General features: G+C 41.0%; 1 protein-coding gene across 1 annotated transcript in view; it reads left to right on the forward strand.

Annotated features, from left to right (window-relative positions):
• Positions 1 to 15,845, forward strand: part of LOC134607876 (serine/threonine-protein kinase 38) — a 61,347-nt gene that overhangs the window by 29,811 nt on the left and 15,691 nt on the right. The window contains exons 6-9 of the mRNA XM_063450458.1: positions 5,229 to 5,352; positions 7,710 to 7,864; positions 9,760 to 9,862; positions 13,852 to 13,913. Of these exons, the coding sequence (XP_063306528.1) occupies positions 5,229 to 5,352; positions 7,710 to 7,864; positions 9,760 to 9,862; positions 13,852 to 13,913 (444 nt within the window). The remainder of the gene's footprint in view (positions 1 to 5,228; positions 5,353 to 7,709; positions 7,865 to 9,759; positions 9,863 to 13,851; positions 13,914 to 15,845) is intronic.

Below are 15,845 nucleotides of genomic sequence, written 5' to 3' on the forward strand. Positions count from 1 at the left end.
TTGTTGAGGCTATGCTTTTCTTATGTGAAAGAAAAAAAACATTCAATGACTGCCATGAAATATGTAAAAGAGCAAAATATAAAACAAATAATCATAGCAAATTGGAGGTCCTCTAGAAAACGGGTCTTTGAAATTTATCTAACAGGTTATTTGAGGATGTCCTTAAAGGACCACTCTAGGCACCCAGACCACTTCAGCTTAATGAAGTGGTCTGGGTGCCAGGTCCAGCTAGGGTTAACCAATTGTTTTATAAACATAGCAGTTTCAGAGAAACTGCTATGTTTATCAATTAGTTAAGCCTTCCCCCTAATCCTCTAGTGGCTGTCTCACTGACAGCCACTAGAGGCGCTTGCGTGATTCTCACTGTGAAAATCACAGTGAGAGCACGCAAGCGTCCATAGGAAAGCATTATGAATGCTTTCCTATGTGACCGGCTGAATGCGCGCGCAGCTCTTGCCGCGCGTGCGCATTCAGCCGACGGGGAGGAACGGAGGCGGAGAGGAGGAGGAGAGCTCCCCGCCCAGCGCTGGAAAAAGGTAAGTTTTAACCCTTTTCCCCTTTCCAGAGCTGGGCGGGAGGGGGTCCCTGAGGGTGGGGGCACCCTCAGGGCACTCTAGTGCCAGGAAAACGAGTAGGCTTTCCTGGCACTAGAGTGGTCCTTTAAGTGGTGTCTACATGTCTCAGTGAATTTCACTTATTCACTTATTACCTTTCATAATATAAGCTCATTTGAACAGGATCCTCGCCACTTTCTCTTCCTGAAGGTCCAACGTATCTTGTTACAATTATTTGTTGTTACTCCACCTACTCTACTGTTCTCCATAGTATGCTGATGCTGTACAGATAATAATAATAATAAACTAGGCTGTACTGAAAGTACGAAATAGAGTAAATATTATTTTGTAACCTATCGGGAAATTATGTAAGGAATGTCCTTGACAATCTGCTGTATATGTTGGCCCATTGTATTATGCAGCATTGTACATTGGACTATTGTATGTGCTGCTTGCATGTACTTCCTGTTTCAGAGTTATGCTTTTGTGTGTGGTCTATGGATTTGAATTGTCATATTATTGCCATTAGTTGTTAATCTTGCAAATTATCAAGCCCATGGGCAGTTTATTCCACAACTATCGTTTGCTAAGCTGTTTTGCCAAAACCACACAATGGCCAGGAAATGTGTAAGAATGTGTTTTAGGAATGATATTTTATAAGCTTGTTCATTTGTCATTCCTTTGTGGAACATCATGTGTGATTCATAACTTGGTAATACAGAATTTGTCAGTTGATATGTCTAATGTACATCTGCCACCAAATAAAGTCTCTTATTTAATAAAAAAAATATATATATATATATATATATATATATATATATATATATATATATATATATATATATATATATATATATATACATATATATATATATTTGAGCTTGCACAAAGGTTTGGTTCCTAAAATGTCCCTGGACTGTTCTCTAGAGTCTAAAATATTAATAATTTTAAAGCAATTATTTTTTTTTTTTTTTTTAAATTCTTTATTTTTGTTGTGCATGCTTTAACAACGTACGTGCGTTGCCACAACAGCAACTTCACGCATATTCAAACAAACATTTTCAAACATGGCAAGCAATATATCTGCACATTTTTATATCTTGTAAAACATATGTGATATGCAAAGTGTGGGTCTGTGAGTATGTGGTTAGAAATCAAGATTATTCTGTCTGTGCGTATGTTAGTAGGGGTAGATAAGAGTCGCATTGCTGTTAGCACATTGCAAGATACAAGTTTTAGAACTGGTAGAGATTAGTCATACATTTTCAGTTTATAGGATATGCGAGGTCTGTCTGCGCTAAGGATAGGAGGAGTAGGCAATGAACTCTTAACCTCTGGTGTATTATAAAATAGAAATCCGATAATGTTTAGTCAGGTGTTATTAAGCCTGTTCAGACTATCAGTGCCCATAATAGGAGGCGCCGGCGCCAGTCATATATCGGCAATCATAGTGCCAAGGGTGGGATACGACACTGGTAGAGAGTAGGTACACGTTGTTAAGTGAGTTTGAGCTGTCTGTGCTTGTGTTATAAGGATCGGGCAATCGTCGTTTTACCGTTATCCCCTCTACGAACCAGGGGATGCGGGACTGTCAGCTGTTAGTCACACATTGTCAAGGTTAAACTCTATTGGTAAGTGTCTGCGTAATTAGCTTTACAGGAACGGGTCGGTGCTATAATGGGTATGTACGGGTGTTTAGTCTAAGTGGGATATGCCTTAGCTCTCTGGGGCTGGGTGTTAGGTTATCGTGGGAGCAGATTATGTTGAGACTCCCCATATGAGGTCGTGTGGAGGGTTCTCCCCTCTATATCCAGTGCTGGCAGGATTCGGGCCCGCCACTTAAGTAGCCGTGCTAGGTCTGGGAACAAGCTTTTTGTCGTGGTATGCAGGGTCTAGTATGTATTAGTGTCATCTATAGAAATGTAACGGCTGTAAGCAAGTGGAGCTAACTCGGGTCCGGCCATAGGGAACAGAGAGTGGTTATAGCTTGAGAACTATTACCCTCTTGTGTTCGCCACTCTATTCCTGGCTTGTGTCCCCCTCTCGCCGTCTTTGTAGCGTTGTTGCACTAATTTTGGCCTTGCAAGTTAGTGGCCTATTTATCTGCCCATTGCTTAAGACAGATATGTACGTCTCGGGTCATGCCAAGGCCTAGCAGGATGGGCGTAATATTTTAGGGGAGGGTCTGCGTTTCTGTACCAATGCCTGATGCTGTCGCTAACATGGTGTGTGCAAGGGGAGCGGTAAAACATATAAAACAATTAAACAGACTTTTGAGTCCCGGTTTAAGCGTGCGTAAGCACCATAACCTGATCAGCGAGTGTGGGTCGCTTCCACGGTAGGGGAGTCTAGGACGTGCCCCAAGCTGGGTGGAGTGGGTCTTCGTTGTGGCGAGTTGTGGCCACGGTGCGTTTCAGATATGATGCTGTCCGGGAGTAAATGATAATTGTCTGCGGGATTGGGGCCCATAGGTTGTCGGGTTTGCCGCTTCGTGACTTGGTATTAAGGGCCTGCAATCTGGGATAACTTGTGTGGTCTATGAGTCAAATAACCGGGGTACAACAGATGGGTGGCAGTCCAACGGAACATCCAAGAGCATCAGGCCCTCCAGGGCGGTCTTGGTGCCGTGCAAGTGAGTGAGAATGCTTGTACCCTTTGTTTTAAGTAGTAATCAAGGCGTAAGAGTCCGGTGTAGTATTTCTGGGTACGAATGTGGGAATTCGTGCCGGGTCCCAGTTGCGGTTTTGGGGGGTAAGGTCTTGAGGTCTCTCTTGGGTGTGTGGGACCTGTGGTAGGCCCAAGGTTTGTAGGAGGGTTGCTGTGTCTCGGGCGTCTTGAATTTGGTGCGTTGTGTCTCCTTGCTGTACGAGGAGTATTTGGGAGGGTCGCCAGCGGTAACGTATGTGGTTGCACTGGAGCAGGGTCGTGAGAGGCCGGAGTGACCTGCGCCATGCCAGGGTTGCCCCAGACAGGTCGGCGTAGAAGGTCAGTTGCATGTTTTCGAACTGCAGTGGGGTTTTATCTCGGAGGGCAGCGAGGATCGCTGACTTGTCCTTCCCAGACCCAAAGGTAATTATGGTATCCCTCGTGGCCATGGCCGGAGCCCCGGGAGGTTTGGGGATCCGGAAAAAGTCCGTGGGTGTGATGGACTTAGCTTGGCTGGCGGGTAGGATGGCTGCGAACATTCGTTGGAGTGTCTGCGGTAATTCTTTCTCCGGCAGCTCTTCCCGGGACCCCTCTGACCTTTAAGTTATATCTCCTTCTAGTATCCTCCTGGGCGGCAAAACGCCGTTCATGCAGAAGGTTCTGTCGCTGCAGATCCTGTACAGCCGTCTGTAGTGAGGCTATGTGTTGTTGGCTATCCTGGGATGAGACCTCCAGCGTTTATATTCGGCCTGTCAGGCCCTGCAGCTCGCCTCTCAATGCGTTGACATCCGTGAGGATGTTTCTCTGCAGGTCTGACAGTAATGCCTTCAACACCCCGGTAGTTACCAGGTCTGCGTCCTTGTCTGCTCCAGTTTTGTTAGGTGCCGCCGTTTGCTTAGGGGCTGGAGTTGCGAGGTAATCATCCTCCGCGTCTTCAGAGCAGCCATCCGAGTAGAAATCTGAGCAGCCTCCGTGGAGGGCCGCCATGTTAGATTCTCCCGTGTCGCGTGCTTGCCGCCACATGTCTCCGATTGTCCGTCCTGGAGCAGGTCTGTCCACCGTTGTTTTTTTATTTTTCCGTCCCATGAGGCTAGGAGTATTCCCTCGTTCGTATGTTCGTCCGTGGGGGCGATAAATTCTGTAATTAGGCGCTATTTCTCGTAGTTTGCTCGGAGCTTCAGAATTGTGCGTCTGCTTGTCCCGGCAGTTAGGCTCCGCCCCCAAAAGCAATTATTTTTTGCTGCTACAACAGTTTTTTTTTTTTTTTTTTTATGTGGGATAGGCAACCTTCGGCACTCCAGATGCTTTAGACTACATACCCCATAATGCTCGTACACCCATAATGCTGGCAAAGCATCATGGGAGGTGTAGTTCAAATCATTTGGAGTGCCAAAGGTTGCATATGCCTAGGCTAGTATATTAACTCTGCAAATCTCACTGTAATTGTAACACAATTTCAGAATTGCAACAAAAGATTTGAACCTATTGTATAATAAATGGGAAAAACTCTTAAGTGACATAACTATGCTATCTTTTTATGGGTTTTTTAAATGTTTGCATACGTAGCCCTATGCTTACACTCCTATCAGACTTGGGTGAATGTGTTCGCTTTAGAATTTAGCCCCAATGCATAAACAAATCAAACAAAAAAAAGGACCTTTTACTAGAACTCTTCTGTGCCTCGATTACTTGCATAATGCATGTCAGGCAAAAAATTACAGAGTTGTACAAGTACTGGAGGCAATATACGATTATCCCTGATATCCATCAGCAGACTAAATTTTGTTTTTTTTTATGATTTATAAAAATGCAATTCTAATTTAACTTAAAAATGTTTTAAGAAAGGTGGATTCTCGTTGTTTTGTTTCTTGTTTCTCTTGAAATACTTTATACTTCTACAAGCTGTGTAGTTTAAGGTAATCTTGCTTTTTTTTTTTTTTTTTCAGATTAACACATTTCCATCTAATTCCATTTTTGCTTTTTGTAACTACCATATGCGTTTACCTTTTAAAATTCTGTGTATTTCAGGTTGGACACATCCGAGCAGAGCGAGATATTCTAGTGGAAGCAGACAGTTTATGGGTGGTGAAAATGTTTTATAGCTTTCAAGACAAGCTCAACCTTTATCTTATCATGGAGTTTCTACCTGGAGGTACTTACTTTAGCAGACTGTAAATGATTATTAATAAACCAAACCAGTATCCTCTACAAAAACATACTTTGTGAAATGTGCAATTGTAGAAAGTAATATACAGTTGCAATCAAAATGTAAAAATCAGGTTTATTGTCAAAATTTACAAACCTGCAGCAAGACTTGGTGGCAACGGGCACTGAGGTTTCATTGAGCACAGTAAGGCACATTCTAAACACAGAATATTTATATGCCTGAAATACAAGACGCACAACACTACTGACCCAAAAGAATAAGAAAAGTCTGCTCCAATATGCTCAAAATCATATAAATAAGCCGAAGACGTTTTGGGATTCTGTTCTGTGGAGCGATCAAGCAAAACTGGAACTTTTCAACTTGATGGATAGTGGTATGTCCGGAGGAAGAAGAATAATAAAGCTGAAAAGGGCAACTCTGCTGTTACAACTGCTCCAGAATATAAACATTTTAGAACAATCTGTTTAACCATTTTGATTATAGAGTTTATTTTATGCTTTTTTTTTTTTTTTTCTTCTTCTCACACTTTTCTGCTTATATGTTGCCCTTCATAGGAAACTATCAATGCAGTCCCCAAAATTGTCTTGATTTGAGAAAAATGTTAAATGTTTTTTTTCGTTCTGAATATATTAAAGGGACACTATAGTCACCTAAACAACTTTAGCTTAATGAAGAAGTTTTGGTGTATAGAACATGCCCCTGCAGCCTCACTGCTCAATCCTCTGCCATTTAGGAGTTAAATCCCTTTGTTTATGAACCCTAGTCACACCTCCCTGCATGTGACTTGCACAGCCTTCCATAAACACTTCCTGTAAAGAGAGCCCTATTTAGGCTTTCTTTGTTGCAAGTTCTGTTTTATTAAGATTTTCTTATCCCCTGCTATGTTAATAGCTTGCTAGACCTTGCAAGAGCCTCCTGTATGTGATTAAAGTTCAATTTAGAGATTGAGATACAATTATTTAAGGTAAATTACATCTGTTTGAAAGTGAAACCAGTTTTTTTTTTCATGCAGGCTCTGTCAATCATAGCCAGGGGAGGTGTGGCTAGGGCTGCAGAAACAGAAACAAAGTGATTTAACTCCTAAATGACAGTGGATTGAGCAGTGAAATTTCAGGGGAATGATCTATACACTAAAACTGCTTTATTTAGCTAAAGTAATTTAGGTGACTATAGTGTTCCTTTAAGAGATCGATATGGCGAAATTGTTGTGATGCTTTGGGGTCGTTGGCTCTGTATTACCTTAACAGGTTAAACGGTTTACAAAAGTGTGTACCTTTCTCACACAGTTTTCGGTGGGAAGCTAGTGATAGGCTGAGGGTATCGGCGACCAATCCAAGACCGGTGCCACGAACACAAATGTGGTGTTAAAAATTGTTTGTAAATGGTTTAATCCTTATTGTAAGACTGCACCCAGGACCCCTAATCCTCATAACAAGTACTTAAGATTGAGTTGTAATGGTGTCTGGTGTGTTCCTTTAACTCTAACATATAGCTAGATATATTAAAGCACAAGTAAAACTGGTAGGCTTGTTTTTAAAGTAACACTATAGTATCATGAATACAAATGTGCATTTCTGACATTATAGTTCTAAAATTATTTTTTTAGTTTATTCACCTTTTTTCCTGCGCCACAAAGATATGTCAGATTTGATTATATCAGCCAATCAAATGCTTTCCCTTATGAAAGCATTGGGAGGCTATTGCGCATGCACAGCAAAACACCTCGCTCCTCCAATCAACATCTCCTCTTAGAGATGCATTGAATAAATGCATATCTATGGGGGACCATTCATGCTCTGCATTGAGATGCAGAACTGACCCAGGTAGCACCTCTGGAAAGGCAGTGTTTACACTAAAACGAATGCAGGGACATACTAAACACACCAGAACAATTACTTAAAGCTATAGTTGTTCTTGCGACTATTGTGTCCATTTCAGTTTACGAATAGCATCTTTTGTTATGAAACAATTATATTGTATCCTCCAAATAAGTGTTTAAAACAGAAACGGTCAAGTTTCTTTGCTGTTCTAGTTAAGGAGATGTGTTGGCAACACAAAGCTGTCCATTGGTTAGCACACAGTGCTTTCAGTAAAGGAATATTCGTGGGTTTTTTTTTTATTTTTTTTTTATAAAGAAAACCATTGTAAGCATGGCTTGAAGCTCTGCGTGGTTGTTGACTTATGTGTGATCACCTGCATGACACATAATGAAAGTAGACCAGTGCTGATGTTACTATGCTTTGAGTAAGAGATAAGGATTTGCTGGTGATTGGTATGTTTTAACATTGCTGGGAGTTTCTTTCTATTAAGATTTTTTTTTGTTCTTCCCCTTCTTTACATAGGTGATATGATGACATTGTTAATGAAGAAAGACACACTAACGGAAGAAGAAACTCAGTTTTATATAGCCGAGACTGTATTGGCGATTGATTCTATCCATCAGCTGGGATTTATCCACAGGGACATCAAACCAGATAACCTATTACTGGATAGTAAGGTAATCACAGAAGCCCGGTATGATTTGATTCATGTTACCTGGATTGTACCTTTACCTGGATTGTAGCGCCGTATGAATCATTAGATAAAAAGTGAAAGAAAGCTGGCATCAGGTTTACTTTCAGTAACACAGGGCTCTGGGTACAACCATGTGTAAAGAACTAGTCATCTACTGGGTGCAACTGTCAGCTATGCCCCATGATGATTGCCATTAACAATTCATTTATTTATATATCTCTCTCCAAAAAACCTCTGTAATCCATCACTGGGACCTCTCTGCAGCCCCATCTTCACACAGTGAGATCAATCATAATGATCAATTTTCCATTCCATTGAAGTATTAAGAAACTATTGTATGATTTGCCAATCCAGTGATTCCCAATGAGTCTAGCATTGAACGCAATGCTTCTATTTAATAAGCATTAGCTGTATTTGGTATTGCCATTCTGTGTGTAATGATACCAAATGTGAAAAACCTTTGAAATTTAAGGTCTTAAAGATGAAGGTCTTAAAGATGAAGTGGCTGGTTGGCAACAAGTTAAGACCTGTTTCAGCAAATTGCAAACATTGCCATTCTGCAGAAACAAAGCAATGAAACTGCAATGTGCTTAAAGTGTCCATTTTAAACCTCTTTAACCCCTTAAGGACCAAACTTCTGGAATAAAAGGGAATCATGATATGTCACACATGTCATGTGTCCTTAAGGGGTTAAATCCCACTGAGATCTGTTACAAGTGGGACTACATACACTTGCTTTGTTCTGTCTAACTAGTATAGGAATTCCCCATGGCTACAGGTACCTATAAAATACAGTTGGCTTATGGATTAACCCGTCTAACCCTGGTCAACTGTACAGATAAAGATTCAATAAAAATGATGTTAGAGGAGGTGCTCTTCTCACTAAAATAAAACTTCTACCCTAATACTATTTTGTCTTAAATATACACGTTTTAATAATATCTAGTAGTTCAAATGTTCTAATATTACATAATATGGTTAAAGGAATGCCAATCATTAATGTTTTAACTCCTTCAGTAATAACAGAGCCTGGGACCTCCTTGCACCATAAAAAAAATCAAAAAATGAATTCCCTTTAAATGGAAACTATAGTCACTAGAATAACTACAGCTTTTTGTATTTTTTTTCTGGTGAGTAGAAACATTCCCTTCAGACTTTTTGCAGTCAACAATGTTTTCAGAGAAAAGATAGTGTTTACATTACAGCCTAGGGATACCTCCACTGGTCATTCCTCAGATGGCTACTATAGGTGTTTCCTGGGTCAGTGCTGCCATTCATTGTCTCAACCTTCTGCATGGAGACACTGAGCTTTCTTCAGAGATGCATTGATTCAATGCATGTCTGTGATATGCTGACTGGCCAGGGATGTTTTTTGGCTTGTGCCAACTCTGCCTCCTTGACAATCTCAGCCAATCCATTGCTTCATATCTCCACTTCGCATGAAGTCAGTCAAGCAGGCAGACCAAGGGCAGAGCCAGCAGCAGCATACTGGAGTAAAGGCAAGATTGTACTATATTTAGTGAAAGTGGGGCTAGAGGGGAGGGAGGGTGCTAGATGGTGGTTTTAAACCTATAGTGTCAGGAATACATTTTTGTGTTCCTAACCCTTTAGTGTTTCTTTTAAGCATAGTTTGCACATGATGCCTAGTGCACACATGAGTAATGCATCATCAGAGTGTTGGATCTTTAGTATTATATGTCGGCGAATATTATATGTCGGCGAATATTTTTTCTTCAAAACCAGGCAGTTATGAAAATTTTGTTACACAAAATATTAAGATGTCAACTTAATATATAATTTTCATCTTGTAATTGTTAGGCACAGAACAGTGTGCAACCTATCATACAAACTCAATATGCCTTTCCTTTCTTAATTTAGGGTCACGTAAAGCTATCAGATTTTGGGCTCTGTACGGGCCTTAAGAAGGCTCATCGGACTGACTTTTACAGGAATTTAAACCACAGCTTGCCAAGTGATTTTAGTAAGTATATAGCCCAAAACCTCTTGCAGGAATATATTGTGCACTCCAGGGTAAAGAATGTTTTCCCCTTACATTTATTTATCTCACAATTACTAGACCTCATATTCTTTGCTTGTTTCCTATCAAACGTTGCCATTAAAGGGACACTGTAGGCTGCCAGACCACTTCAGTTTATTGAAGTGGTATGGGCGCATTGTCCCAGCCCCCTTTAGTCCTGCAATGTATATCATTGCAGTTCCAGATAAACTGCAATAATTACATTGCTGGGCTAAGACTGCCTTTAATGGCTGTCAGGCAGCCACTAGAGGCGCTTTCTGCTTGCTAGGTTTGCTCTGCGTGAGGACATCCAGTGTAAGTTAAATCCCCATAGGAAAGAGTTGCAGCAAAGCTTTCCTGAGGGGGAGGTGAAATGCTCTCTTTCCCTGTCCGGTGGTGTTGGAGCAGGTGGAGCGCTTACCCATCGCCAAGGTAGATTGGCGCTGGAATTGGATGAGTACAATAAAGGGGAGAGGGGAGTGATGTGGGGGCACAGCAGAGTGGAGCTATAGTGTAAGTAATGCAGCTTTGTATTCCTAACACTATAGAATCCCTTTAACTTGAATTAAGATTGGATGACCCTACCCTCTCTAATCATTGCAAGAGGTCTTGCTTTCAGTGAATCGCATACTCTTCTTTCTGCTCTGTGGGATAATGCATGTGCCTCACTTCTGCACAGCTCATGGAGTGCCTCCAAACTTGCAAGGGTTAAAGCATATGGCTGTGCTTTTTCTCCTGTTTGGGTTTAATTTGCAAATAAACGCTTAAAGTTGAGCTTTGTGCCATTTATCAATAGGAGGGTTCCTTTCAAAAGGAACTGTCTTATAGTATTGGGTTATATTCTTTCATTCAAAAACTCTCCCTTTATCATATTTGGAACATCTGAAGGATTCTCTTAATTTGTGGTCTGCTACAGAATTACTTATGGATTCTTAAGTTGATGTTCTGTATTTTGTTTTAAGTCTATTCTTTCTTAAGCCCTCTTTCAGGCATGAAATTCGCCTGTTTGAATTCGCAAGAAAATTTTCCAGATTGTAACGTGCTATCAAATCTAATGCCCATTAACATTTTGGGAAAACATTTTTCAAAAAAGGTGCACATTAGATTCGAGTAAATGCAGTGTATATATAAAATATTTTACCATGAAGGATAATACAGGTGATACTTTAAAAATTTAAATATCATGCAAAAGTTCATTTACTTCAGTAATGCAACGTAAAAGGGGAAACTAATATATGAGATTGACGCATTACATGCAAAACAAGATAGTTCAAGCCATGATTTGTCATAAGTGCGATGATTATGGCTTACAGCTCATGAAAACCCCAAATCCACAATCTCCGTAAATTAGAATATTGTGAAAAGGTGCAATATTCTAGGCTCAGTATCCCACTCTAAAGTAAGCCATAACATCTGCAAAGGTTTTCTGAGCCTTTAAATGGTCTCTCTCTGGTTCAGTAGGAGACTTACTGCTGACCTGACAGTTGTGCAGAAAACGATCATTGACACCCTCCATAAGGAGGGAAAGCCTCAAAAGGTAATTGCAAAGGAAGTTGGATGTTCCCAAAGTGCTGTATCAAAGCACATTAAGAGAAAGTTATGTGGAAGGGAAAAGTGTGGTAGAAAAAGGTGCACAAGCAGCAGTGATGACCGCAGCCTGGAGAGGATTGTCAGGAAAAGGCCATTCAAAAGTGTTGGGGATTTTCACAAGGAGTAGACTGAGGCTGGAGTCAGTGCATCAAGAGCCACTACACACAGACGGATCCTGGACATGGGCTTCAGATGTCGTATTCATCTTGTCAAGCCGCTCCTGAACAACACACAACATCTGAAGCGTCTTACCTGGGCTAAAGAAAAACAGACCTGGTCTGTTGCTCAGTGGTCCAAAGTCCTCTTTTCTGATGAGCGCAACTTTTGCATCTCATTTGGAAACCAAGGTCCCAGAGTCTGGAGGAAGAATGGAGAGGCACACACTGCAAGATGCTTGAGGTCCAGTGTGAAGTTTCCACAGGGGAGCCATATCAACCGCTGGTGTTGGTCCACTGTGCTTCTTAAAGTCCAGGGTCAATGCAGCCGCCTACCAGGACATTTTGGAGCACTTCATGCTTCCTTCCGCAGACAAGCTTTATGGGGATGCTGACTTCATTTTCCACCAGGACTTGGCACCTGCCCACACTGCCAAAAGCACCAAAGCCTGGTTCAATGACCGTGGGATTACTGTGCTTGATTGGCCAGCAAACTCGCCTGACCTGAACAAATAGAGAATCTATGGGGCATTGCCAAGAGAAAGATGAGACATGAGACCAAACAATGCAGAAGAGCTAAAGGCCGCTATTGAAGCATCCTGGTCTTCCATAACGCCTCAGTGCCACAGGCTGATAGCTTCCATGCCACACCACATTGAGGCAGTAATTGCTGCAAAAGGGGCCCAAACCAAGTCCATATGCATGCTTATACTTTTCAGAGGTCCGATATTGTTCTATTACACTCCTTGTTTTATTGATTGCATGTAATATTTTAATTTACTGAGATTGTGGATTTGGGGTTTTCATGAACTGCAAGCCATAATCATCGCACTTATGACAAATCACGGCTTGAACTATCTTGCTTTGCATGTAATGCGTCTATCTCATATATTAGTTTCCCCTTTTACGTTGCATTACTGAAATAAATGAACTTTTGCACAATTATAATTTTTCGAGATTACATTGAGATTTCTTTTGTTTTAAGTATGTCTTGAAGCATTCTTATAAAATACATGTACAGTATTAGACTTGTACAGTAATATGCAGTTGCTTTTTAAATGAAAGTAGATGAATGAAGATTTTTTTATTTTTTGGAGAATTCAGACTGGTGGCAAATTTCAATTCTTTAGAAAATTATTCCATTGATGCAGTGCTCTAGAGGAGTAAGCTGCTCGACCAAGCTCCATTTTAATTGCTGGTAAGAAAGAAGTAAAATAATGAAATTTGGAGAAGGAGGCAGCATTAGTGAACATCAGCACAATCCATTTTATTATGGTACGATCAGGCCTTATTTAGAATACTCAGTTTGAGATAAAGGTTAGTTTTTCGGTATGTAAAGTGAATAATAGATTGTGATCAAAGAACATTCCAGGGTATAATTATTTTGTGTATTAAGCACTATAATGAAAAGATTAACATCTGTCTGACGTGAATTCCTTGAAGGCAATTTATCAAGTTTCCAAATTAACTATGTGTGTGTCTGTCTTTAGTTGAGGTTTAGTGATTACATCTTTTGCTGCAGATCGTATTTTGGCGTCGGTTTGGTGTTGAGTTGGTAAATCTAGAGATTTAGTGTTCCAGTGCTCTGTGCTCTATTTTGGTTATAGTGCCTTGAGAGCTGTGCTGCCACCCAGTGTAGATGGTTGAACAGTTTAGTAACTGTTTGACTTCATACTTGAAATTGACAGGCACCACTCACTGCTTCCTTTCAGCAGAAAGTGAGAGCCAGAAGCTCTTACATTGACTCTCCTGAGTTAAGCCATGTAGGGCAGTGCCGCCTCCCTGGCTGAAACCATGAGCTGGTTACACTTTACCAACGCCATGCTTATCTTAGAGCTGAGTGTCTAGAGTAGAGAGGAGGCAAGGATCAGCTCCAGGCAGCCCCTAGGTAAGAATTCAAACCATTACCAAACAGTTTATTACTTTAATTGGGGGAACACCAGGACACTCCTGGTGACATAACTGCTACAGTGCTCTGTATTGGTTATAAATAATCCTTGGAGTGTTCCGTTAACCCCTTCATGCCCACGCTCTTTTTTTCATGGCTTACTGGTCATGCTGCACATTTAGGGAGTAATTTCCTGCTGCTAAATTAGGTTGGGTTGATTAGATGTTTCTTTCTTTCTTTCTTTCTTGTACAATCGGTCATATCTTTGTTAAGCCTATAATGATTATTCATTATTATTTTTTTAATGTTTTACTTTTCAGATTTTCAAAACATGAATTCCAAGAGGAAAGCAGAAACATGGAAAAGAAACAGACGTCAACTGGTAGGATGCTTGCTGGACGTGTGGCTTGTAGTTCAGGAGTAGTAGGGACAGTTTTATAAAAGGACACCCTGTCTCATTTTTATTTGTACCAATAAACCTTGTCCTTGCTTGGAACATGTGAGAAGGCATTCTACTTGGGGGACATGTGGATGTAATTTCTTTAGGGGAACACATCAGAATTTAGTTATTATGTGGGTCCACACTGAAAAGTTATTTTTCTACATAATATATATTTTCATCTCCACCCTTCTAGACTATGCAAGTGCTTTGTTCACTGGTCTTACTGGGTAAATCCCAACCAATCCAGAACATGGAGTAGGTCCATATGACAAGGCAGAAATTATTGAGGCTATCATGCCACTGCTACAAGGCACATCATTATCTACGACCCCACTGCCCCTGTAACAAGGAACGGAGTGGCTACTTTGTGAGATCAACTGAGCCTTTATTTATAAACCAAGGTTTAGACCAGTGGTAGTCAACCTTTTTCTACCTACCGCAAACTAATGCATCTTTTTGGTTGAAAAAATTTCCTTACCGCCCACCAGTTTTCGCGCAAGTGCAGAATATTTTTTAGAAAGAAGGGTGTTTTTAAAAAAACTAAATGTATGTACATTTGTTTTTATTTCTACTTAATGCATGTTTATAATGTTTTTAACTTTATAAAGTTTAATGAGAAAACAATAAAGTAAATTGAAATTACCTTTACTAGTGATTTATGAGATCCTTGAGGTTGATGCTGCAAGACTAAATATTTGACATCTGGTTCGATTTTCGTAAGGAACAAACGAAGGTCTCCTCTTTCAGTGATATTCAGACGACTTCTCTGTTTGCACATAATGATTTTCTCATTTCACATACAGACACACACAGACGCACAGGCAGACGCGCAGGCAGGCACAGACAAAGACCGATAAACAAACACACACATTATATTTAAGTCACCCTCCTGTTTCCTACCATAAGGTGCAGAAAGGTGACTTTCACTGGGGTCCAGTGGTGGCTCAGGTGGATGGGAGTCCGAGTTCCCACTCCTCCTTCCTCTCGCGTGGTCTGTGTGTTAGCTGGGAGGAGTGACCGTGGAATCACTTCCTCCCAGCTCTGTGATGTAATCACAGGGGGCCCGGTCGCGCTCTTAAAGTGCCCAGCGCTTACCGGGCCCTCTTACAATCCACATCCATCGGGTGGCCCTGACAGCATGGGCCACCCGATGGACCCCTCCATATGCGGCCCCGGCGGTTTTCTGCAAGTAGTGATGGCGGTACCTGGTCGCAGGGGTACCGCCGGCTCGCACCCGCCCGCCCGCAAAATTAGGAAATCCCTACTGCCCACCTGGAATCCTGAAACGCCCACTAATGGGCGGTAGGGACCAGGTTGACGACCCATGGTTTAGACAAACCACCCTTGGGGCAGGGTTTCTCTTGCTTTAACCCCAGATAGAAGACGCAATATTTCCAACTAGATTTTCTTTAAGTACAACCGCACAGCTTTTTCACACTTATATTGTATATTATATTGCATCTTTTTATATAATTGTACCTTATTGTAAAATGTCCTTATGCCCTATTTTGATAGAGAAGCGGAAATGGCGGGCATTCTTGTTGCTGAAATAGCCCCTGCTGGTAATCTTTTTATCCATACATTTAAAAAGAAATTTCTTATATATATTAAAACATATTGTATAAAGTATGGAGTAAGAAACAAGTACAAACAGCTATCTGAGTGACAAAAGAAAACCCAGTATCAACTTGTATTTCTTCTATGGCCGGGTGCTCCAAAAACAGGCAGTACACAATCCACAAAACATAAGAAAATGGGCACTCATGTAACTTCTATAAAAAAAATGTGTGTTTGATCTGTCAGATGTTGTAAAAGATGTCAATGTTTCGGGTCCTATATGGTCCTCTGTCACTACGTGGTTTTGAATTTGTA

The sequence above is a fragment of the Pelobates fuscus genome, chromosome 1 (assembly GCF_036172605.1).
Source record: "Pelobates fuscus isolate aPelFus1 chromosome 1, aPelFus1.pri, whole genome shotgun sequence".
NCBI classification, from domain to species: domain Eukaryota; kingdom Metazoa; phylum Chordata; class Amphibia; order Anura; family Pelobatidae; genus Pelobates; species Pelobates fuscus.